The sequence below is a fragment of the Oryx dammah genome, unplaced genomic scaffold (genome assembly GCF_014754425.2).
Source record: "Oryx dammah isolate SB20612 unplaced genomic scaffold, SCBI_Odam_1.1 HiC_scaffold_19, whole genome shotgun sequence".
NCBI lineage: Eukaryota > Metazoa > Chordata > Mammalia > Artiodactyla > Bovidae > Oryx > Oryx dammah.
This window is the reverse complement of record NW_024070203.1, coordinates 64,005,895-64,033,316: the sequence shown is the minus strand read 5'-3', so window position 1 is coordinate 64,033,316 and position 27,422 is coordinate 64,005,895. Positions and strand designations below refer to the sequence as shown.

General features: G+C 35.0%; 1 protein-coding gene across 3 annotated transcripts in view; it reads right to left on the bottom strand.

Moving 5' to 3' along the window:
* The window catches only part of LOC120878903 (CUB and sushi domain-containing protein 3-like), a 1,427,768-nt gene that overhangs the window by 87,511 nt on the left and 1,312,835 nt on the right, over positions 1 to 27,422 (bottom strand). For all 3 annotated transcript variants that reach the window (XM_040261811.1, XM_040261812.1, XM_040261813.1), the window contains 5 exons: positions 9,805 to 9,885; positions 8,742 to 8,855; positions 4,492 to 4,680; positions 3,979 to 4,125; positions 1,497 to 1,685 (listed from right to left, as the gene is read on the bottom strand). In XM_040261811.1, coding sequence (XP_040117745.1) covers positions 1,497 to 1,685; positions 3,979 to 4,125; positions 4,492 to 4,680; positions 8,742 to 8,855; positions 9,805 to 9,885 — 720 coding nt within the window. The remainder of the gene's footprint in view (positions 1 to 1,496; positions 1,686 to 3,978; positions 4,126 to 4,491; positions 4,681 to 8,741; positions 8,856 to 9,804; positions 9,886 to 27,422) is intronic.

The following is a 27,422-nucleotide window of genomic DNA, read 5'->3' as shown; positions in this document are numbered from 1 at the left end:
AGACATTACTTTGCCAACAAAGGTCCATCTAGTCAAGGCTATGGTTTTTCCTGTGGTCATGTATAGATGTGAGAGTTGGACGGTGAAGAAAGCTGAGCACTGAAGAATTGATGCTTTTGAACTGTGGTGTTGGAGAAGACTCTTAAGATTCCCTTGGACTGCAAGGAGATCCAACCAGTCCATTCTAAGGGAGATCAGCCCTGGGTGTTCTTTGGAAGGAGTGATGCTGAAGCTGAAACTCCAGTACTCTGGCCACCTCATGTGAAGAGTTGACTCATTGGAAAAGACTCTGATGCTGGGAGGGATTGGGGGCAGGAGGAAAAGGGGACAACAGAGGATGAGATGGCTGGATGGCATCACTGACTGGAAGGACGTGAGTTTGAGTGAACTCCGGGAGTTAGTGATGGACAGGGAGGCCTGGTGTGCTGTGATTCATGGGGTCGCAAAGAGTCGGACACGACTGAGCCCCTGAACTGAACTGAACGGATGAAAGCTATATTTTCATGAATTAGAGATCACAATTTAACAAGTAAAAGAAACCATTTCAGTTATCTGGTAATATCAAATCTTTGTTCATTTCAGCTTGTTGTTATCAAATTTTAAATTTTAATTGATTTGTTTTATATTTTATTTCTTTATATAAATTGCCTTCAATAGGTAAATTAGAGGTAACACCCATTATTTATTAAAAGTGCTTTGCATTTTTAATGTGAGGCTTCACAATTGCTATATATGCTTTCATATGCTGGGTAAAATAAATCAAATATAAATTTAAATTTGATATTGCAAAATAATATGATATGTTTTAAGACTGTCAAAGTCCAATGAGATTACATCTTCCTGTGGAACTGTTAAACTTATCTTTTTGACTATACCTAGTAAGAGACTCAACTACTTTTAAAAACATTTTTGGACCTAGTCCAAAGCTCTAAAATATTCCATTTGTTGATTTGTCATTCTTTTGCATTGCACAATCAGAGTATGCCTTGATTTTTAACAAAATGAAAGTCATTTCTGTCAAGTTAGCTAAACAGTGAAAAAAAAAATAATGTGGTCATTGGCTACATTTTCCATTTTCTTTTACATTTGTTGCACTGAGAACACATTTTTGCACACTTGAGAGTGAATGTTTTCAGTGACCTTGGCCATCTTTCCCTCTCTTTTCTCCCTGCAGATTCTACACTAACACAAAATCCAGCTCCGGGTCATTCATTTCTGACAGCTAAGTGACGAGATGGTAGATGTATGAGTACGGTATGCATATAAATGGAGAGAGTAAAGACATAAATCACATAACAACAAATGAAACATTATAAAACAGTGTGTCACATGCTCCTCAAATTTATCAGCCTGTGTTTTCAAGCCTTAGTTTCCTTAGAGATATCTATAATATGCATCTGAATATTTATAATTTTAGAAGTTTCAGCAATCTAAATGAAAACGCTAAACGAGGTTAATCTTTTATCAGTGTGCCATTTTTGGTTAATATACTTCACCTTGACAAGCAGGGACCGGTGCATCCCATGCGTGATACCCATAGGCAGACTTTCTGCACACAGCACTGCTTTTCCCGACAAGTCGGAATCCTCGATCACAGGCCCAGCGGACCACACTATTTAGCTGTCCTCCTGTTTGACTGATAATGTATCCATGAGGTGGGGATTCTGGTGTACTACAGTAGAAAGCTTTTTTAAAAGAAAATAAAAATCACTGTATAACTAATGAATCAGAAACTCTTTACAATCCAGTTATAAAAATATAATAATACTAGTTCATAAAAACTGGTCAATTCAATTGCCATCTAGGTGAATTTTACTTCATATGGACATCATATTATCTTCCATCCACCTGACAATCTATTGACATAACCTTTAGGAGACATAACTATTTCTGGACTTTTTAAAAATTCTTATTGTCACTGAAGATGTCTCCTAAGTTGAAATATATTATACTTTTGTAACACCCTGAAGGTTCAAAAGCCATACAAATACTTCATTGAATTTTGGAATGGTATTATTTCCTGTCATTTGAAAGGCCTATATGCCACAGTTTGGGTAGTAATATTTTAAAGCATGTATCTACATGTCACTTTGAAATTATCTCCAGACACCTATGTCATGTTAGGGTATGCATTTCATTTTGGTGGATGTCTAAAATAGACCCCTCCACATTTCATAATCCTCTCTCCCAGTTTATTAAAGAGTTTCCATGCTGTCAAGAGTGCTTACATATGGTGATAAAAAATGCCAATAAAATAAAACTTTTTTCATCTCCTGAAGTCTGAAATGTCAAAAGATAATGTCAACTGGCTTTTTCATATACATGTACTTTTGAGACTATTCAGCCTGGCAGGATCCATTTACCCTTTGAAACTTCAATGTATTCATCTGAGAAAAAATGAGACTTTAGGGGTAAATAGTAAGAAAGAGATGGATTTAGAATATATGTGTCATAACCTGTCATTCTCTAAAGGCAAAATATGTACTCAATATGTCAAGTCGTTCTTAGGGCTAAAAATGATGTTTTCATTATATTTATGTCCAACTTTGTCATGAAGATCAACATAAATAAGTCTTTAATATAGTCTTTAATATGGTAAATCTAATGCTTATAATTGTTGGATTTAAATAGTTTCCCTTTAAGTTATTATCATCATTAAAAACACAACTTAATGTTCTGACTTTTTAAATAGAGTCTGGGCACAGCTTTAATAAAAATATATATATAAAGTTCATATGATAGAAACTTTGATTCAAATATGAAAAAGTATTAAGAATGACTTGGGTACATATTTCAGTCTTTAAATATTTCTCCTTTGCATGCATGCCTAATAATATTTCAAACAATAGATATCTATTATAGGATAAAAATTATAAATATGCTATCATGTAATGTCAGTAACAACTTACTTCTAATATGGAAAGACACATTGTTGACAAACTATCAGCTTATAATTTTAAAATCAAAGTAGAGAAAAATATTATATTTGCATATTTTATACTATACATGCAAATTTATATAAATGAGTAAAATTCAACAATTTACCTTTAAAACTAGAATCAAATTTATTTAAGCTTATGTCTACAATTGTGTCAGAATAATTTATAAAATATTTAAGAAAGTAATTTTCAGTAGAACTGATTTGCAATGATCCATGGCTTCAGGAGACATGATCTGAACACTAAAGAAAGAGATGACTGACTGGTTCTGAAGTGTTTTGTTTCTGAGCACATACTCATGGCCTCTGACATGACTTAGGATGGTAATAAAGAAAAGGGATATAATCTTTGCATAATGGAAAACCATATACACTTATCAACAGGAAAATTTGGGGTTCAGTATCAGTAGACTTCATAAACAGGAAGGCATATAGAAAAAGCTATTTCATCTTGATATTAAGAATTTTCAGCCCTCATCTTTTTCACTATTACTCAGTGAAAAGCAATGATGAAAAAACAATTAATTTTTTTAAAACTAAAAGGTTTTAAGTGAACTATTCATCATTTTGTATTTTAATATTTAAAATATTTTAGAAAGTATCATAAATCAGTGGGCAATGATGAAAACAAAGATTTTTACAATTCTATGTTTATCTTTTGTTTAAACTTATTAAAGGAGTTATTTATATATTAAATAGATCAGATACACACAATTGAGCAATACTATTATTTTTTGAGTGTTCAAGGGAAACTTCTCTTGGGAAAATAAACACTTAAAGTATCAAAGTTTATAATTAAGTTAAATACTTTAAGTGCTTTTAATTATTTCAAAAATTATGTGAAAGACATAGTACCGTTTACCACTATAATAAGGAAACAGAGGGACAGAAATGTTATATAAATAACTCAAGAAATGTCAGTAGAGGAATCATGATTCAGAGTCATACCTAACTGAATAGTATCTGTGTCTGTGCTCCTTAATCACAAGCATACCGAGGATGCAGGTGAGGTCTGCACTGAAGTTATAAGCATCACATACCTATATATCTTATCCGGAAGCCTTTTTTGTTATTGCCATGATCTGCTGACCACTGAAGGAATACTTCATGACCATTGCTTGTTATATTAAAAGCAGATGAATAATCCCCACTGAGTGAAACAAGCACTGGACTTTGAATATTTGGTCCTTCAGAAAGAAAATAATACAATTTAGATATAACAACATAAAGTATTTATGTTTAGTATTTCATATATTTAGAATAGTACTAAATATGGTGAAATTCATCCAGGACCAATTTACTTCAACAATAACATAACGTGTTTGTTTACACATTTTAATTCCATAGCTAAAGCAGCTACATTCATAACAAAATGATCAAGCTAAGTGCAATTTTCATATGGTATATAGGTAAGTTTGATGTTGCTACTTCTAAAATTATCCATAAGGTAAAATAAAGTCATATAGGCAGTTGTTTATATTGAAGGCCTGAATGTATACATAGAGCATTTGAATTGAATTTGTGAATATCCAGTAAATATAACCTATGGTTACCATCATACACCTGAAGAACATCAAATTCTTTTTCTGTCTGGAAGAATTCTACAAACATGCTGATGTTATATCCTTTTTCCACAGAAATGCTCCAGGCACACATTTGAAGATTTGGGTAACTGTCAGGATATCCAGGGCTCAATATGACTCCCGTAGAATCCAGGCGTAATTCATTGGCGGGACAGAGCACTGTCAGAAAAAAATGTATCATTAGATAATGCTCATGTTTCAGACTTAAGTGAAAACTGCATTTTAAATACCGGATATTCTGTTTCTATGTTAAATAACAATAAAGGAAACAAAACTTTGAACTATGTGTATAAAATGACAACTTGTATAGTAAGCTTGCAGTTAAAAAAATGAAGCAATGTCCCAAAATTGAATAATATTAATTTCCTTTTTATTACATGGGAGAACCATTTTCTTTCTGGATTAATAAATATAAATATATAGATAATTAAAAGATAAGGCATTTACTTCCCTCTCTATCTTTATATTATTTCCCTTTCTTCATCTTCTTATGTTCTTTTCCCTCTGCCTCTCTTATCTAAGTCCTTTTCCTTCTTAATTTTTTCTTTTGTCCTCAAACTTTCATTCACTCAGGTATGTGAGGACAGACAGGAAGTTGCCCTACCTCAGAGTATTCATTCCAGACAAAGCTACTTCTCTAATCTCAGGAATATCCTTAAACCATGAGGATTTAAAACAATTTGGGGTCACTAGTTACCTTTCCAGACCAAAAAGGTAAGACAAAGCATAAGCTGTTCATTTCATAACAATATATCAACGGCATCTCCAAAGTATAATACACTAGTAAATTATGGCAACATATGATTGTTCTTCAATCAAATTAATAACTTGAAATAACTTGAGCTAATAAACTCTGCCATAAATTAATATACAGATATTTGAATATTTACTATAGAATATACTATAGCTAATCTAAGAACTGTTTTCTTTCTTTTTTTTTTACTTATATGTCTCTTATTGAATCTGAGATGTCTGCATCTTCGATATGATTTTAAAATTAAAAAGTAACAATTCAACAAATAGTATTGGATCATTCTCAGTCTAAAAAGAGAAATATGATGTTTGCTTTTTACAAAGTGAAAAATATGTAAAATAAACAAATGAACAAACAAAGAAATTTTAAGGTTAGAAATGGAATGGAAAAAATGAGTCAAAGATAAAGATTAATAAATATATATCTATGGCATATTGAAATAAAGGATATAGATAATTAAAAGATATGGCAAGTAAGTTTTAAGAAAAGGGTTATGTTGTGTGTGCCCAGCTACTGATATTTAATATTTCTGAAATATTTAGCTAGGTAACTGTATTACTGAACATGTCAACCCCTCAATAAAAACCATTCAGCACCTTCAAAGCCTTCAAGGTTAGTCCCTGCATGCCTCTCCAGCTTTGTTTTCTGCTGTTCCTCCTCTGAAACAGAATGCTCCAAACATACTGAATAACCTATAATTTTCTCAATTCAGCATATCTGTTAGTGCTTCTGTTTCAAATGTCCTCCTCTCGTCTGATACACTTGAAATATTTGGGCACCTCAAAACCCAGACCAAGTCTCATCCTCTGTGAAATACTTCTTGAATCTCTCCTCCATCAGTCCAAGCAGATCTACTTATTTTCTTCTTGGTGCCTTTTAATGTATGCTTCTATTATTGCAGTTAGTTAATTTTATGGTTATAATTTCTTTGCTTTTTAAACTTTCTTCTTAGGCTATTGTTACAGAAAAGCAAGTGTATGTCTTAATGGTCCCAGTGTTTTCAACTGAACAAATATTCCATATTACATTTGAAAAACTGAGACAATTCGATATAACTTACTGTAAATACTAAAATTAACCTATTCTCATACTAACCAATATAAAGCAAGAATATACTGTTAAGCACTTTCTGTTATTTGTCACCACAACTTTAAGAAGTGTATACAATTTTTCCCCTCTATACATGTTTTAGTTTCTAAGTCGTGTCTGACTCTGCAACCCCATGGACGATCTTCCATCCATGCAATTTTCCAGGCAAGAATACTGGAGTGGGTTGCCATTTCCTTCTCTAGGGGAACTTCCCAACCCAGGAATCAAACCTATGCCTCATGCATTGGCAGGCAGATTCTTTATTGTTGAGCCACCAGGGAAGCCTTAATCACCTATTCTATTTCATTTATATTAAACCCTTTGAAGAACATCATATTTAGAAAAGCTTTCTGTGTTTTAAGTGTGATATAAAGAACTAACGAGGATCCAGGGAGAAATAACAAAAGTGAAGTAGCCTCTTTTATGAGAAGTGAAAAAGTAAAATAATTTAAAATAAATTATTAATAAAATCAGTATAGATTAGTTACAACAGATTTCAAATGAATGACAATTGTTTAGCAGGATTGTGAATTAATTCAATTGAAGAAAAAATATATATATTTTTGGTCATACTGTGTGGCAGGATCTCATTTCCCCAGATCAAACCTCTTCCCCTTGCATTGGGAACATGGAATCTTAACCACTGGACCCAGGAAGTCCCTAAACAAATATTTAAACTCAGATTTTTTTGCCTAAGTGTTAGGTCAATTAATTAATATAGTAACTGTCTAAACTCATTCTGAGGGATAATTAACTTTAGCTAGTATCCATAGTGTTATTATGAAACAAACATTGATTGTCTCCTTTTTTGTATTCTCCACAGCAGATAAAATAGGAGACACACTTACTACAGGAAATTCTGCTTTTAGAAATAAGATATTGAAAGTCTTGAGATATGAGGGACTCAAATAACCAGGTTAACAAAATTGTTTTTTTTAATTAAAAATAATGCTGAATTTGGATCTAGATATAAATAAGAAGTATTGTTCTCCAAGAGCTCACAATTAACTTATATATTGGGTCAAGGAAGAAATCTTGATATGTAATTGCTTGTTCATTCAGGAATATAGGTGATAGACTTCAGAATTAACAACTAACACTAAGATGGCCTAAAAAATCATTGATTAAGATCAAGGGAAATTCTTATACTGGTGCTAGTTATACCTCCAAACTCATCTTTTCTTTCTTGATGCCTTAAGAGCCCCTATCTTCTTCTAAGGACTCCATAGAGGTAGAAAAATCAAACATTTCTTCCTACTGACAGCATGTTTGAAATAATAAACAGAATTTTTGCTTTATCATTATAAGAGTTAAGATACTGCATAGAAAATTGATTTTTATTTCTCAGGAATAAACCCCAGTGAAGGAAGCAATTCAAGAAAATCTGGGGAGGGATAATCAAAATAAATTTTACTCAAATTAACCAATATTTATAATTAATTACTATGTAAAAAAAAGAAAAAAAGAAAGAGAAGTCACTCAGTCATGTTCGACTCTTTGCTACCCAACGGACTGTAGCCTGACCGGCTCCTCCATCCATAGGATTTTCCAGGTAAGAGGACTAGAGTGGGTTGTCAGGTGTATTAGGCACTATTATGGCCCTAGGAGCTACACAAGTTAATAATACATGATTCTTGAACATCAAAATCCCTGCACATCATTCAAGACCCATCATGGTCTTGTCCTTGTAACACTGAATTCCTTGAAGTCTGCATCTCATCATCTTTCATTTCTGTGTCTTTGCATATACCTCTGTTTCTTGGCTAACTCTTTTGCTAGCTCAGTTCTACCAAAGTAAGTATCATTTGTTATTCAGAACCCATGACTAAGGGAGTAATGCCTCCATCAAGCTTTCCCTCTCATATAAACAGTTTAAAATTATATGATTCTACCTTACCACTATATGCTACAGCTTATATGGCTGTCATATTCCTTACACCATTTTGCTTTCATAGCAGGGACCATTTACAACTTTTCTTTTGTTTATTCCCTTAGATCTTCATTCTTAATATGTGCTCAATAAAGTTTAATGATTCTAGTTGTTAGAACAGAAGCTACTTGCAATCCACATTAGAACCTTTATTTAAAGTGGTTTCTCTTGTTTTCTATCTCCACTTCCAAACCTCACAGCAAAAGTAATTTAAATAAATTGAAGTGACTATGGGATAAACTAGAAAAATTAAACCTCAGATGAATAAACAATGTTTAGTTAAATCTGATAAATAATGGAATGAAAAACACCATATATGAGTAGTATAATTTTTAAATTACTGTCAGTTAAATATATAATAATTATATAAAATAGAGTTTTCTCAATTTTGTTAGTACTGAAACATAAAACAAATACTTAGAAAAAAATAATGATAAGAATTGGTACCTTGACAAACAGGAGGTGCACCATCCATCTGGAGTCGTTCTCCTAATCTGCATGTCAGAATTGCATTACCAACCAAAGTAAATCCTGGAAGACACTGATATCTAATAATATCACCTATTGAAAAAACAGGCAGAAAGGGCTTCAGATAAGCACCAAGGTAATGGTTAAAATAAACAGATGGTTCAGTTATAAAATCTGAATATTTTTTCTTTCAGTCATTTTCAATCAGTATAAAAATTCTATTGCAAGCAGCGATGATATTCAGAATATTAAACTACTAGTAAGTCATGAGCACTGACCAATTGGAACTGAAGCCAAGAATAAATACCAGTAAAACTGGTACTGGGGCAATCTGATTATATATAAGCAATAGTAGTAAGGAATAATTTGGTTGGTACAGGTAAGATATTCATTCAAAATATATCAAGCTGTTGAAAGGATTCCTAGTTACTGCTATCAAGATTAGATTCACATTGGTCATTGATATTTTCTTACATTTCTCAACCAAAATTAATATTAATAGATAATGATGAAATTTATTATGTTACATTAAGATGCATTATTTTCTTACATAATTTTTCAAACTATAAGATATTATTGAGGTTAAATTTCCAATCAGTTTTAAAAGGACTTTATTTATGATCACATGGAGCATAATGAGTTGTTTTCAAGGATATGGAAGTCAAACATGTCATCTAATACACCCTGCATATCATTTATTATACATATCAAGTTTATGCCTGAATTTGAAGAGCAATAGTTAAGACTACAGTGTTGGAAGTTAGCAAAATAAGAATTTGGAAATAACTATCAGAATAGTTATATGGCTCAGATTCCTGTACTGTTTTCTAATTGTACATCCTAAAAATACAGAATTCTTTTTTCTTACCTAACATTCCCTTGCCTCTTTTTCACTGTTTTCCATTCTTACAAATTCTAAACGATCCCCATCAATCCAGGGAAAGAAGGTTTAAGAAAGGCTGCTACTATTCTTTTTTTTATTAATTTTAAGCAAAACTTTTGTTAACTATGCTTTCTTTGAAAGTAATTTAAGAGACTTTACCTATTTCAAATTCATCATCTTCTGTCAAAATTTCAGCATTGGGTACGGGTGGTGGAGGTTGACACACTCTTAGTTGATAGGCTGTAACAATAGATAATGCTTATTCCTTCTCTGTACAGCTATATATATATTCACATATGTGAAAAAAACAAAATTATAAAAGGTTTATTTATAAGAATAAAAATAAATGGTAGAATTTATCAAGTTTTAACCATTTATTTTAAAAAGTCACTGAAAAAAAGGTCTATATGAATCTAAGTGTCATGACTACTGGCCCCTAATGATATCTGTATCACAGTCTATTTGCTTGATTAGAGACCATTTTCACTAGTTGCTTTCAAAAAATGTAATATGCTATGATCAATTCAAGAAACACATTTTCTGTTATTAAAACATTGGAAGAAAAATGTATTTTATATGCTTAATTTTATTACTTAATCTTAGGAGTTAAATTCTTTATGTTGGACTTCCCAGGTGGCTCAGTGGTAAAGAATCCACCTGCAATGCAGGAGTTGTGGGTTCAGCCCCTGGGTCAGGAAGAGCTACTGGAGGAGGAAATGGCAAGCCACTCCAGTACTCTTGCCAGGAAAAATCCTATGAGCATGGGAGCCTGGTATTCCTGACAGTCCATGAGATGACAAAGAGTCAGATGTGAATGAGCACATTTTCCATTTCCAAGTTCTTGATATACCTCAATGTGAATATAAAAATTATGACGTTTAAAAGACATAGTAACTTGTCCAAGATCACACAACTAGCACAGTGTTTATCCAGAACTCCAGCCTATATCCTCTAACTTCAAAGCCCATATCTTCAATATCAGCTCTATTGTGAGAGTATTATGAGAATTCTGAGGAACATCAACTAGACCAGTTAAGGAAAACTCTAATAAAAAGAGATGAAATGAGATAAATTTTAAAGGATAAGTGAGATTTTTCCAGTGCTGAAGGATAATCGTGGGTAGAAGAACATTCCAAATGGTGGAGGAAACATGGGTAAAATTACAGTTATCAAGGTAAAAGGTAGTTTTGAGAAATGCCAGAGAGGTAAGAGAAAGGGGAGTAAAAGATACAGAGAGCCATGCTGCTGCTAAGTCGCTTCAGTCGTGTCCAACTCTGTGCAACCCCATAGACGGAAGCCCACGAGGCTCCCCCGTCCCTGGGATTCTCCAGGCAAGAACACTGGAGTGGGTTGCCATTTCCTTCTCCAATGCATGAAAGTGAAAAGCGAAAGGGAAGTCGCTCAGTCATGCCCGACTCTTAGCGACCCCATGGACTACAGTCTACCAGGCTCCTCCATCCGTGGGATTTTCCAGGGAAGAGTACTGGAGTGGGGTGCCAGGGGGATGTAATCCTTATGAGACTGTTTCAGAGGACAGTATTTTATCTATTAATATCTTACTTGAGAAAGAGATCAACTCAGAAGTTAGAGAACTGTAGAGATACCCATATGTGTATTATTTTACTTTTGTTTGCCTGTAAAAATTATTTTTTAAACTTCAAGCTAATCTTCTTGAGTTTTGCCAGTAGTCACGTATGGATGTGAGAGTCAGACTACAAAGAAAGCTGAGTGCCAGAGAATTGATGCTTTTGAATTATGGTGTTGGAGAAGACTCTTGAGAGTCCCTTGGACTGCAAGGAAATCCAACCAGTCCATCCTAAAGGAAATCAGTCCTGAACATTCATTGGAAGGACTGATGTTGAAGCTGAAACTCCAATACTTTGGCCACCTGATGTGAAGAGCTGACTCATTGAAAAAACCCTGATCCTGGGAAAGATTGAAGGTGGGAAGAGAAGGAGACGACAGAGGATGAGATGGTTGGATGGCATCACTGACTCAGTGGACATGAGTTTGAGTAAACTCCGGGAGTTGGTGACGGACAGGGATGCCTGGCGTTTGCTGCAGTCCATGGGGTCGCAAAGAGTCGGACACGACTGAGCAACTGAACTGAATTTAATCTTCTTGAGGCAGGAGGCAGATGGGCCCCTCCAGGGTAATCAGAGATTCATTCTCTATGGACCAAAACTCCAAGAGGAGATAGCAGGACAATTAAGAGAGGAGGTTGGGCCCTGCACAGAATATATATTTCTTATTTCAAAGTCAGGTCTCCCTGACCACACATGCACAGAAAAGCTCCTTGGAGGTCAAAGGGGACTGATGCTAACTAATGCCAGGCTACCCACAAGCCTCTTTTGTAGAATCTAGTTTGACTAAGAGATGCATGTGCTCACATGGAAGATCCTGAGGTATACCAATATGGACTGTGATTGGCCAAATGAAAATGACTGCCTAAAGGAAATACACCATAAAAAGTAATTCAAACTGCTACCAGGGGGAGACTTGGGGATTCTCCCTCTGAGTCTGCCCGTGTGCTTCTATCCACTGTACTCTTTAGTATTTACTCTTCAGGTCTACTGTTCTCTTTTTCCTCTTAATAAATACTTTACTTAGTTCACTACTTTCCTTCTTTGTGGAAATTCTCTGCAAAGCTGAAGGGCCAGGGCCCTTGTCACTGACCACTGGACTAGTGGCTAGGATCTCACACTTCTACCACCAGAATGTGCACTCAGTCTCTGACCGGGAACCCAAAGCCCCTTCCAGTTGCAAGTTGTAGCTCCTTGCAAGCTGACCTGGATCACGTAGGTCATGAAGTCTCAGAAAGTGAGGACTTACAATACTAGGAACTGGTATTGTATTGAGCTTATCTCACTCACCCTTGTGCAGTTCTTTGCAATTGCCCAACCCCTGCAAACCTATTTAATCATGCCTATCTGTGTAAAGGTCAGTCACCCCCTCCCAATCTTTACTGCTGTTCCCACACCCGCAAAACCCCTTAATTTAAACCAGCCTATTAGCAGCTAGTGTTGCCCACTATAGTCTGTCTATAAAAACTCTGTAACCCCTTTGTTTGGGGCTCAGAGCTTGGAGTGTTAACTCCTCTGGGCCTGCCAACATAATAAACCTGAGTTCTCCAACTCTCCGAGTGTGGTTTAGTTTCTCAATTACTGGTTTCTGCAACAATAGCAAGCTGAGGCCACCTGAGATCATTCTGAGCTCTTCACTGCCCACTTCCCCTTCCCCTTTACTCTTTTTTTTTTTCTAATCACAGAAGTCTATTTTGTGGTACATGCAATCATGAATTGTTTTAACATTTATTATTTTCCATTTATTAGTTTACTTTTTCATTGATGAAGACTCCATCTAGGCTTTAAGATAAGAGGGAGGAGACTGTTCATCTGTCTTTTTCACAATTTAGTAATTAGTGCCTATTATTTTGTTTATGTTCCAACAAATTTTGCTAAATAATACACAAAGATAGGTTTCTTCAGGAAGGAGTCTCGTAACAAATAGTCTTCCCTAAGATGACTCTAAAATTTTAAATGGGGATGAAATAGAGGCAATTGTGGGTCAGAGTGCTAGAGAATGGAATCTGAACATTTCCTGCCTGAGATGCTTTTCAGGATTGAACTATGTATTAATAATTTTCTTTATATTGTAAAAGTGAAGGGAATAACAAAAGGAACAACTTTGCATTTGTTTTTCTTTTGACTCTTGAAGACAAAACACTCTAAAACATTAAGTCAAAAATAGCTGCCAACAACTGTGGTTTCAATCTTCACATATTACTACTAGTTTGTTCATTAAAAAAGTTTAAAACACACCCAGTGTCTTTCCATTCCTGAGGCTGACATCTCAGGGAAGACCTCTGTCATTTTACTGTACCTGTTGTATCAGTTGAAAAATGTCTGCCAAATTTATGTATTTCCTGGAACGGTAGAATATTATTTGAAAATAGGATTGCTGTAGATATGAGTTAAACTGAGGTCATATTGAATTAAGGTGGGCCCAGGGCTTCCCTGGTGGCTCAGAGGTTAAAGCGTCTGCCTGGAATGCAGGAGACCTGGGTTCGATCCCTGGGTCCGGAAGATCCCCTGGAGAAGGAAATGGCAACCCACTCCAGTACTTCTCCATACCATTCTCTTTCTGAAGGTTATTAGTTAAGATCCTCCCTTTCCTTATTCAGGCTTCTAGTGGTAACCAGAAATCTTTGACATTCCTTTGCTTATAGAACTATGGGGAAAAAAAAAAAAAGTCTTCCGCTGGTAAAGCCATCCAGTTTGTGGGATTTTGTTACTGTAGTCCTAGGAAACTAACATGTCTATATTGATAAACTGGCCTACAGGGTGTTCTTGCCTTCTGTGTCTCTGTGGTGTAACCCTTCCTACACACAGGTGAAGTAGTGGAAGGAAATTAAGACAGTATTTATGAGGAATGCACTGCATACAAAGGACTCTGTAAGGTGATTTACCTGGGTTATTTCATTTAATCACCAAATTACTACATCAAGATATGTGTAAATGTAACAAGGAAGAGCCAATTTTGACTCCATGCTGGATGTGTTTCTCAGAATTTGACCTTTGCTTTTCATTGCTTTTGTTATCATAATCATACATAATGTCCTGCCTCGGGGACTCTACCCCTCTGCCTGAACTTAAACAAAAGTGGTTTTGTTCAGTTCACTGGGCAACAATTTGACCCCATCCACTTGTGAATGGCTACAGAAAAGAAAAAATAAAACATCCCCTCCTAGTTTGCAAGATAAATATCCTTTTTACTTTACTTTCTTACTTCCTCTCCCTCTCTGTTCTATACAAAAAAATTGGTATCCAGACCCTATAAGAAGGTTTTTTTGGAGGCAAGTCTGCCATCTTCTCAATCTTCCAGCTTCCTGAGTAGTCATGATTCCTTGCCTCAATACTTAGTCTCTCGGTTTATTGACTTGGAAGAAAAGTTATGACCAACCTAGATAGCATATTCAAAAGCAGAGACATTACTTTGCCAACAAAGGTCTGTCTAGTCAAGGCTATGGTTTTTCCTGTGATCATGTATGGATGTGAGAGTTGGACTGTAAAGAAGGCTGAGCGCCGAAGAATTGATGCTTTTGAACTGTGGTGTTGGAGAAGACTCTTGAGAGTCCCTTGGACTGCAAGGAGATCCAACCAGTCCATTCTGAAGGAGATCAACCCTGGGATTTCTTTGGAAGGAATGATGCTAAAGCTGAAGCTCCAGTACTTTGGCCACCTCATGTGAAGAGTTGACTCACTGGAAAAGACTCTGATGCTGGGAGGGATTGGGGGCAAGAGGAGAAAGGGACGACCGAGGATGAGATGGCTGGATGGCATCACGGACTCAATGCACATGAGTCTGAGTGAACTCCAGGATATGGTGATGAACAGGGAGGCCTGGCGTGCTGCGATTCATGGGGTCGCAAAGAGTCGGACACGACTGAGCGACTGAACTGAACTGAACTGTGGCAAGCAGAGCAAGCCTGGACTTGGTAATGAGGTAGAAATTATTGGGCAGTAAGTGTAGGGTTAGAACCTTGGTTCTTTTTCTAATTTCACCTTTAATTTCAACTCATTCACTCACAGAAACATTTTGTTCCAATAGCCTAAAGCCATAATCATTGCTCCAGGTCCTAGGCATTCAGAGGAATGCCTCCCTAGTTTGGAGGGTCATAAAACATTCAGACCCAGGACCAGACCATCATTAACTGCTGTCCAGTTTATCAAGGAGAAAAACTCCAGGTAGATCATTAGCTCTTAAATGTACATTTGGTCCCTAAATAGTGGTCTGGGGTCTTGAGAAAGGATCAAGGGATGGCGACTTAATGTCTGGAGAAACTGAGAAACTGGGAACCATAAGAAAGCCATAAAAAACGACAAACTGGACATTGTGACATTTAAACGTATTGGTCTGAAATTACATACATAAGGTCCCTAGCCAACCAAACATGAACTGATCAATTCTAATAAAGATATACAGTGTTGCTATTCCTGCCTTTTCAAGCACTTCACCCTCTCTGTGTCTATGCTGAGAGCTTTGTGTCTCTATCCTTTAAAATAAACTCTGCCTGTGTGAGTGTTTGTGAGTTTGTGGAATTCATTCATTCAGCTTAGGGAACAGAACTTTGTTTCATTTTTCGGTAACATAAATATACTCATGCTGCAAAAAAACAAAACAAAGCAGAACAAATTAAATGTAAGAATGGCTAAATTGTCGTCTAGTTCATTAAGGCAGAAGTTGAATCACATTCTGCTTGAAAATTAAGCCACAACTTCTCCCACATTTTACAGACAAATCAACATGGACTGGAAAATCATTTTGGTTCTGTCATTTCCCTATTATCAGTTTAGAGTGGCTGTTCATAGCCAACAGATTATAACCTTACATAAAGCAAGTTTATCATTTTAATTCTCACCAATCCCGACATCTGTTATATCTCACTCCAATTTTCCCAGGCCCCTTGTATTTGTCATGTTAACTTCCAACTCTAAATTATTTTTACAACCTTGAGAGTATGGAAATTTGTACCATAATACTTAGCATTTAGTGTTCTACTCTTTTGAGTTGTTGCAGCCTTATTCATTAATGTGTTAGTTTTTATTCTATGTTTAGCTTGTGTGGGGACCACTGTGCACATATTTATATTTCCTATAATGTCCAGCACAGTTCATTCTGTTAATTTATTAAATGTATACCATTGAGGGGGCCCACTATGTGCCAGATACCATAACATCTGTTTGGGGAACACAATATTAAAACAGATGCAATCTCACCATTATAGGTACAAATTGTTGGTGAAATATTAATCAAATAATCTCATTAAAGACTGGAATTTAACTAATTGAAACTAGATACAAGTTCATGTGTGTTGGAGAGTTAGATGTCACAGGGAAGAATAACTCAAGCAGAGGAATCAGTAAGTATAAAATCAGCAAAGGCCAAGGCCAGGGTGAGAAGGTATGAGAAAGAGAGGAAAACTGGGTTTAAATCCAACAGGCATCTCAGAGGTCATGCTCAGTATATATTTTAATCTGATGCCAATAGGAAGCTTATGAAGAATTTTAAGTCTGAGAGTAAAGAGATTAAAAAACAACAACAAAACTCCAGCTACAGTAGAAAATCAACACAATTGGAAGGGAAGAAATGTGGATACCCAGAGACTAGTAAAAAGTCTATTTTGCTGTGGTTGTTGAACAAACAATAGTTAATTGTTTCTGAAAAAAAAACTCACAAGTATCCCCAAAAGACTTGACATTAAATTAAAAGTCTTGATTATGATCTCCAAGTGTCTCTAAGTTTAATTAACTTCAGCCCCACTTATTAAGCAGTATATATATATTTTTTATTTGCAAATAAAGGTAGCTCCTCTCTTCCATTTAAAACTCAAGGACCCCTGATTTGTTTTATCTACAATGCCATTCTCATCTTATAAAAAATTATACCACATCTTTCAGTTTTTCAAAAGAAACTTTGAAAGATTAAACCTGTCTACAATCTAATCCTTAACTCTAATCACTTCTATTCCTTAATCAACATAGCTCTGAAATAGTTGATTATGTAACATTTGATAATGTGATGTCTAACCATGTTATATAATTTTACTTTTAAATATTTTGCTTCCTTGAAACCTATTTTCCTATTTCTTTTGTAAATATGTCCTCAGATGACTAGATAGAGACAGCTTCACTGATCATGTGACCTGGAGTTAACATCTTGCAGTTACTCTGTATCACGTCTCTCTTATTTTCCCTCCAGTGATTTTCATGGTCTGTAAAAATAATTTGTTAACTGTCTGTTTTCCTGCTTTCTTATATTCTAGAATGTAAACAGCGTGGGAGCAGGGCCCGCTGTTCATCTTATTAACTGCAAATTCCTCAGGGCATAATGCAATACACGATATGGCAATATTCGATAAATACATTCAGCCGAGTGACTGAATGCTAGACAAATGAAAGAAGGAATCGTGAATGAGTAAAAAACACATAAGCAATATATTCTTAGGATACTGAATATGGACTTGATCCAGACTCTCTGGGTTTAAATTCTGTTTTTAATGCTGACAAATTAGGAAGTCCTGGCAAATTACTTAGCCAATAACTCACTTTTCTTCATTTGTAAAATAATAATGATAATGGTACTAATTTTATGCCACCTCAACAGACTGGTATAAGATCAAAATGATTATAGCTGCAAAGCCCTTGAAGCAGTGCCTGGCAAATAGCAAGTGCTCTAAAAAGGTAAGCTCTTATTACATCAGATTGGATTTTCAGATATTTGGTGACCACAAATAAATAAGAAAATTTGGTAAAATATTAATACTTTCTGTGTTTCTTAAGTTTCACTTTTTAGCTGCAGAAGACATTTGATGTGGTGGCAATTACTAAAATAACTATGAGCAAATTTAAGCACACAATCTTGGTAGGTGCAGGATATAATAAGATTTGAGATGTGATACATCAGAAGTATAATAACTGAAGACAATAATGGGAAATTATACACTGAAGCTCTGTTTATCTTTCTGAAGATGTTTCTATCATACCAATCAATCTCACGGAAAAACATACATTCTTCAATCTGTGCTGATGAGTAATATTTTGTGTACAAAGCAGCCTGATCTACTATTTATTCTGGAAGCAGACTGACTGTTCAAAATTGGCTCCCTTACTTGCATGCTGTATGACCTAGGCAAATTGCCTCTGTGCTTCAGTTTTCACACCTACAAAATAAACGTAAAACTGAGATTGAGTTAATATATTGTAGAGTATGTAGAACAGTGCCTGACACATACTATCATTTCAAAGAGCGAGAACATTCCCTGTTTGGCAAAAGTTAAAATGAGCACGGCTGCTGTGATAGCAGTTGTGCCCTGAACACATATAATCTCAACCTGACAAGAACTTACACATGACCCCAATGGCATTCAAAGGGCTAGTACCCACATGATTTTTCTAGAACACATCAAACTATTTTCTTTTTTATCTAGTTTAAATTGAATATACTTTGAAAACGCTGAGTTCTTTGTCTTACATTGATGTGCATTATACTGTAATATAAAGCCCTTGAGTTCAACATCTCATTTTATAGTCATGTGTAAGAATACTTTGTACATGTCTCCAGTGTCAAAACTGCTAGCACAATGCTCTGGAAATCATATTCAATAAATGCTAACTCATAATTAAGGAGTCCCTGGTGGTTCAGATGGTAAAGTATCTGCCTACAGTATGGGGGACCTGGGTTCGATCCCTGGGTCAGGAAGATCCTCTGGAGAAGGAAATGGCAACCCACTCCAGTATTCTTGCCTGGAAAACCCCATGGATGGAGGAGCATAGTAGGCTACAATCCATGGGGTCGCAAAGAGTCGGACACGACTGAGCGACTTCACTTCATAACTAATTAAATTCAGACAAGAGCTTATCCTCAATGTATATTTTTGAGTTACTTTGGAAGAAAATAAATGGGTCTAGGATGAATACACCCAATATTGTATACATAAGAATCATAGCTTGTTTGAGGTAGAAATTACCTTATAAATCAACTATTTTAATCTCTTTATGTTTGGAGGAATGGAGAGAGGAAGAGACCTAGAGGAATGAAGTAAGGTAGAAAAGGACACATATCCAGTTATGAGCAGAACTGAAACTTCCAAATTGTGTTTTCAAAGTTATAAATAGCATAAGCAGTATCTTAGTCCATGTTTTCTGTGGATTGTTTTATTTAAAAACAGCTCCAAAGTGATGACTATTAATGAAAAAATTGTATAATATAGATATTCACACACTTAAAATAAACATTTGATCTAAATCTGTGTTTTCTTTTAAATGAATCACTTTATTTGACTTGTCATTCCCTTCAAGACACTATTGACTTATTTAACAACTACAAGAGGGCATCTATCCAACATTTCATTATATTTTCAGGATGACCATTGTTTGAATAGTACTTTGTTTTCATTCAACTGTGTATAGATGTGTGGTTACTGGTCCAACAAATTTACTTCTTAAAATCACACTTTTAAGGTTTCATTCTGCCAAAGTATTTGGTTATTTTTAATTTCCTATTTTCTTTGTAATCAAACATCCAACCCAATTCCAGAAAAGAAAGCTGCATTTATCTATTTCAGTTCAACTGAGCTATAAAAGGCTTCTTCAAAAAAAGACAAAACAGGACACTGGCAAATTGCCATTCCTTCTCTAAACCAAAAAAGCACACACCTTTCTGCCAAATAAGGATATAATATTTCTTAAAGAGGAAAAAAATATGTTTGACATTCCATTATAAACTCTAAGCAATCTATAACCACTGGTGTACTTCAGTGGTGACCCAGATTAGTTCAAGTTTGATAACCTCATTGTTTGGGGAAGATTTGGAGGGGGTATAGCACTGATAATTACATACTCAGTTATATAATTTTTGCAATGTTATGTAAAATAACTTCAAGAAGCTCTACTTGAAAGCAGAGTTATGAGTGTTGAAACAAATGCTGAGTTCTAACTAAGAGAAAAAAATATAATATATATATTTTTTTCCATTTTGGAAAAAGTCTGCTATTCAGTTAATATGAATCATACAGGTTAAGTTTCAGCAGTGCTTAATTAGTTACAAATATCTCTTTTTTATCTGTTAATATTTTACAATCAATTTGTTTCTCTGCCTATATAACGGCAGAGAAATCAAGAGAAAATGTTCAGTCCTAGATTTAGAGATGAGACAGAGAATGGATCATTAGAAATGAATCAAAAAGAAGCTACTTGCTATTTTCCTATAGATGGAAAAACAGAAGTATAGTAAACAAAATTTTGGGAAAATATCCTGAACTATCTACAAGAGTCTAATAGCTTCTGCATGAAGTGACTTTCCCATATTCTAGTAGCTAATTGAAAATATCCTACTTTAGTAGAGACCACTTCAGTCTGAGAAGTAATGTGCCAAAGGTCTCTTCTCTACACTGGGTGAGTTGCCTGGCATATTAGTAGATAACAGAGCACATCGGGGTGACAATTTGTTAAATTTGTTCTTTGTCAGTCTCTATTTCCCTTTTCTGTTCACTACAATAGTTTGGTTTGTTTTTTGGCTATGAGGGAACATGTTTCAGTTATTTAACCATCACTTTAAACTTTCTACATATTGAAAAGAGAAGAAAGAAAAGAAGGGAAAGAAAACAAAGCACAGTCCCTGTATGCTGTGGCTTGGAGCTGGCCTGGCTGTAACTTTTAAGGCCATGATTTTCTACTGTTTACTGTAAACAAATTCAGTAACAACTAACATCAGATATGACAGCTCTCTGGCCTTGTTGGAATAAAACAGAAAACAAGACCTTCTATAATCATGTCTGAACATACAAATAACACAAAACAAAATGAAAACACCAATATGACCAAGATTCCGACATCTCAGCTAGTGTGAAAGAATGCTGCTCCCCCTGCCAATCACAGTGTGAGGTGAAAAAAAATGATTAAGATACACAATTACAGAACTGCTCCCATTTTCTGACAGCACCAAATCCAGAGGAAACACATGATTCTTTAAACTTTTCCAGAATCATCTTACACAGTCCAAATCCTATAAAAAGCCTCTCACTGAAACTCCACAGTTCTTCATAGTGTGTTATCCCCCTCATTACAGTGAGCCTATGAATTCAAACTGGTTTAACTACAGAAGTGTTCCTGATTGACTCCGGCTGGAGGGAACTGAGATATTGTAGAATTTAAATGCCATCTTATCAATGGGGGTGCACATACAGCAAAATATCAAACTATTCCAAGTGATTTTGACATGCCTTTCAGTCATTTAACTAATCAGTAAGCAGCTATTTAAGTAAATGGCATTTAAGTAAATGGCATTATCATGTCATCATTACAGTTTCACCAGTTTGGTTTTTTTTTTTTTAGCTTTATATCTATCTATCTAGATATGTATATAATTGTATGATGTGTATATCCCCTATGCTCTCTGGACATCAAACAATGAAACACTTTATGAGCTCAGTGCTCTATCTATCTATTGAAATATGAAAGGAAGTCAGATCTTTAGATTGTGCAAAGCAATGGGGTCACACAGTTCAAAGCAATGTTGATTTATGTTTTATATAAAATGTGTCCTTATATCTACAGCAGTCTCTTTTAGGATGAGACTTTGTGGAGTTAAATATACTTGTCCCCAAATAAAGGATTCATTATAAAGGCAAAATAACCTTAAAAGTTGACCTAAAAGATATTACAGGTCTTTCAAATACACTTCTGAAAAACAATCTGAAGTTCAGTATATTCAGCTGGCAAAAAAATTCACTCTGGATTTTCCATAAGTGTTACAGAAACAAACCATATGAGTTTCTTGGCCAACCAAATATATCAAACCGTTCCTTCACAGAAGCTACACCAATAACGGAAAATAATAAATAGTATATACTAGTGAATAGTATTATCCTCACTAGGAAAATCTTCTATAATAATTGAGGTTCCCTAATATCCAACCAGTCCATTCTAAAGGAGATCAGTCCTAGGTGTTCTTTGGAAGGACTGATGCTAAAGCTGAAACTCCAATACTTTGGCCACCTCATGTAAAGAGTTGACTCACTGGAAAAGACTGATGCTGAGAGGGATTGAGGGCAGGAGGAGAAGGAGACACAGAGGATGAGATGGCTGGATGGCATCACCAACTAGATGGATGTGAGTTTAAGTGAGCTCTGGGAGTTGGTGATGGACAGGGAGGCCTGGTGTGCTACAATTAATGGGGTCGCAGAGTCGGACACAACTGGGCGACTGAACTGAACTGAACTGAATATCTGATACTGAAAAAGGAGATACCCTAGATAATAGATTTAAACAATAAAATGATATTTTGTGTTTTAATTTAATAAATATATATTCTGGCTATACTATAGTGGTTGGCATAAGTCAGGACCCTCAATAAGACTTTTTTCTTCACAGACAGATCATAGCACATTCTAAAAACTATAAAGAGGAACATACTAAATTGTGACAAATCTACCAACATATTCTTGTTAGAATATAGGTCCCAGGGAAGAAAAGCACTAAGAAGTTCAAAGTTGTCATTAGAAGAGGTATTTTCTAGAAAATGAGATGACTTATTATCTTGCTAAAAATGAAAATCACTTTTGCTAAATATTTAAAGAAAAATTATAGTTCACATACATTAAATAAAACCCATGCATGAGATAATACCAGCTTAGGACATTGCCTAAGACAATGCCTAAGACATTTAGTAAGAACTCAATATAGTTTAGCTATTATTATTATTATTGCTGTTATTGTTGTCATTATTTAAAAAGAGGGCAAGCCACTCCAGTATTCTTGCTAGGATATCCCCATGGACAGAAGAGTCTGGTGGGCTACAGTCCATGGGGTTGCAAAGACTAGGACATTACTGAGAGACTAAACAACAATATTCCTTAAAGTAAGACAGACCTATTTTGAATTTCCGACAGCCCGTTTATTTAGTAGTTCTCTGGCTCTATATACATTACAAATTTCTTTCTTTCAGTTCTTTAATGATTAAAATTGGAATAATAATACTTATGTTGCAGAGTTATAACAAAAATTATCATAGAAAGCATCTAGAATAGAGCCTGGCATATGAAGTTTTCAGTAAATGGTAGCCTTTGCTATTAGAGTGACTATTAATACAAAGTCAGTATCTGCAAAAACATGCAGTTGAAAAGGATTTTTTTTTGTAATTTACTTTCAGGAAGTCATTGATTAGGAATACTGTTATTATTTACTATAAGACAAACCCATCTTGACTCTGTGACAGATATCAAGATTTACTTTAAAGAATTACCCCTACAGCAACACAGTAAGAGAGAAACACTTTTCCTCAAATGAAGGAAAAAATATGATATGTGAGATAAAGCACCTCAACATTTAAGCCTGCCCTATTTTTTTCACGGCATAGAATTTTCATTTTCCAAAGCTTTTTATAATGTTATATTTGATCATGAAAGGTTTTATGAAGGTGTTTTAAAGAAGACATATGGCTGACTAGATCTCATAAAGGAAGTCTGGTTAGAGCAGAAAAAAAATTTTTTTTTCTCCTTTCTGACATACTAAAATATGCTAATAAATAAAATCTAAATAATCAATCTGACCTTAGGAAAATACATGAAAATACTGATCTGTTAAATTTATAAAATAAATACACAAGTCCTAAAAAAACCCACTTCTGACTTAAAGGGTAGGGTACAACAGAAGGAGTTATTAAATCAATAAGAGAATATAAAGAAAACTGAGTAGAAGAGTAAACCATTCTAAGCTTAGGTATATTAAAAGACCTTAAAATAAGTGTTAAATCGTAAATTATCTTCCTGGTTAACTTCTGAAAATGTACCAAAGACTTGACCAGTTGTTTTTTTTTTTTTTTTAAACACTATGGGAGCTCATTTTTCCCCTCAGCTATAACTACTGCCTGGAGTAGGAAATGGCAATCCACTCCAATTTTATTGCTTGGAAAATTCCATGAACAGAGGAGCTTGATAGGCTAGAGTCCATGGGGTCACAAAGAGACACAAATGAGTATGCACACACACACAGCTACTAAACATGAGCCTCAAGTATGAATATTATATTTTAGATTGTATTAAATTGTACTAACTGTATCAATACTAATTTGATAACAGGCGTCTTTTTTTTTAATTTTTGTGAAAAAGGATGAACACACATGTATGTAACTGTAAAACAACCTTTGTAAAAAATCTCATTAATGCAGCTCAAATAAATTCAATAAGACAACTTTTTAAAAAGAATCTGAACACATACCACTGTAGGATAATTAAATATAATTATTTATTCAATAAAAAATATAAGGACTAAGAAGCTTAAGTATGATTTGTGTCCTCAAAAAAGCACTCTTTATTATTAAACTCACAAGCATATAGTAGCTATATAAAACAGTATAGCATACTATAAGTTCTTAAAAGTTTGGTAAAAGAATAAGTGGAATCATAGAAGAGATGGTAGTGATCCTTATGAGTTTGGATTATCAAGGAAAGGAGAAATTACACTTAACATAGGAAGAATTAAAGACCTAATTATGAGTAAGAAACTATTTAAGAATGGAAGCTCAGAAAGCAGTGAGAGAAAGAATCTGATGGGAGTCAGGGTAGGCACTATGGAGTAAGAGTCAATGGATCAGATTATACGGTAAGTTTAAACGAGTTATGGCATCATGCATTCTTGAAAAAGTGAGTCAAAGAAAAGCAGTACCTTAGGAAAATTATCCTGCTAGGGCTGATATAATGTAAGGCACCTGTCAATTTTTAACAAGACCCTGTCTACCTTTCCAAATTCATTGTTATTTTAAGGTTTGGGTAAAATTCCCAAAGACGATTCAAATGTTAGGATCTTCTAAGCTCTGGCAATTGGGCCTTAGTATACAATTTAAAGTATAAATGTAAATAAACATAAATACTCTATTAGAAAATCTAAAATGTAAGATAAGATATGGTAAGGAAAGGAATATTTACTGAACATATATTCTGCTGGGCACTATGCTAACCATGTACTATTCATTGTCTCTAATTATTTCATCTCTGTAATGCAAAGTTGATGATAGTAATAATAAAAGCACTTATGTGGGTTGAGCTATATAAAATTCTTGATATTCAGTATTTTTGACCAATAATTTCATAAGGGTCAACCTAAGATATGCCAGTAATTGGAGTAATTTCTATATATACAATAGCTCGCTAATCTTTTCTGCAACTATACTGTGTTGTATAGGTTAAGAAAGTGGAAACCAAAGGGTAACTAATCCAGAGTTAACTGAAAACAAAGCCTTAAACAAATACTTGAACTTCCTTATGCTTAAACTAATTATATTTTTAATATATATGACTCAGAACCTAGTTATTAAAATCATGTGGAACATGGTCTGGAATGAGAAAATATGTTTATGTATTCACATAAATGTCAATGTAAATACATATTCATATTTTATATGTGTTTATATTATACTGTTATTCTTGCATTTTTCTATGTAAGGATTTTCACATTTTCAAACACACACACACACACCCCCACACACATCCTTTTCTCTGACGATATTTCCCCTTTGAAATATTTCCTAATTTGTATAAGAATTTTATACTTCCTAAAGATTATTTTATGGATATTTAGAGTCCATCTACGAACAGATCATTTACATATGACTTAAATAAAATCCCTTACAATTATACAGTGGAAGTGAAAAATACATTCAAGGGATTAGATTTGACAGACAGTGTGCCTGAAGAACTGGATGGAGGTTCATACAGTGATCAAAACCATTTTGAAGAAAAAGAAAGGCAAAAAAGCAAAATAGTTGTCTGAGAAGACCTTATAAATAGCTGAGAAAAGAAAAGAAGCAAAAGACAAAGAGGAAAAGGAAAAATGTATCCATCTGAATGCAGAATTCCAAAGAATAGTAAGAAGAGATAAGAAAGCCTTTCTACATGATCAATGCAAGGAAATAGAGGAAAACAATAGAATGGGAAAGTCTAGAGATCGCTTCAGGAAAATTAGATACTAAAAAAACATTTCATGCAAAGAGGGGCACAATCAAGGACAGAAATGGTATGGACCTAACAGAAGCAGAAGCTATTAAGAAGAGGAGGCAAGAATATATGAACGAACTATACCAAAAAGATCATATGATGCAGATAACCACGATGGTGTGATCACTCACCAGGAGCCAGACATCATGCAGTATGAAGTCAAGTGGCCCTCAGGGAGCATCACTATGAACAAAGCTAGTGGAGGTGACGGAATTCCAGTTGAGCTATTTCAAATCCTAAAAGATGATGCTGATAAGTGCTGCACTCATTATGCCAGCAAAATAGGAAAACTCAGCAGTGGCCACAGGACTGGAAAAGGTCAGTTTTCATTCCAGTCCCAAAGAAAGGAAATGTCAAAGAATGTTCAAACTACTGCACAATTGTACTCATCTCACATGCTAGTAAAGTAATGCTGAAAATCCTCCAAGCGATGCTTCAAAAGTATGTGAACTGACAACTTCTAGATATTCAATCTGGATTTAGAAAAGGCAGAGGAAGCAGAGATCAAATTATCAACATCTGCTGGATGATAGAAAAAGCAAGAGAGTTCCAGAAAAACATCTGTTTCTGCTTCATCGACTATGCCAAAGCCTTTGACTGTGTGGATAACAAAAATTTTGAAAAATTATTAAAGAGATGGAAATACTAGACCACCTTACCTGCTTTCTGAGAAATCTGTATGCAGGTTGGGAAGTAACAGTTAGAACTGCACATGGAACAATGGACTGGTTCCAAATTGGGAAAGGAGTATGTCAAGGCTAAATACTGCCACCCTGCTTATTTAACTTATTTCCCTGATAGTTGGAAAGAATCTGCCTGCAATGCCAAATACTCCGATTTGATTTCTGGGTCCAGAAGATAGAGTAGAGAAGGGATAGACTACCCACTCCAGTATTCCTGGCTTCTCTTGTGGCTCAGCTGGTAAAGAATCCACCTGTAATGCGGGAGAGACCTTGACTTGATCCCTGGGTTGGGAAGATCCCCTGGAGAAGGGAAAGGCTACCCACTCCAGTATTCTGGCCTGGAGAATTCCATGGACTGTACAATCCATGGGGTCCCATAGAGTGGGACATGACTGAGCTACTTTCATTTCACTTCACTTCACGCGGAGTGCATCATGTGAATACTGAGCTGGATGAAGCACAAACTGGAAACAAGATTGCCGAGAGAAATATCAATAACCTCATATATGCAGATACTGCTGCTGCTGCTGCTAAGTTGTGTC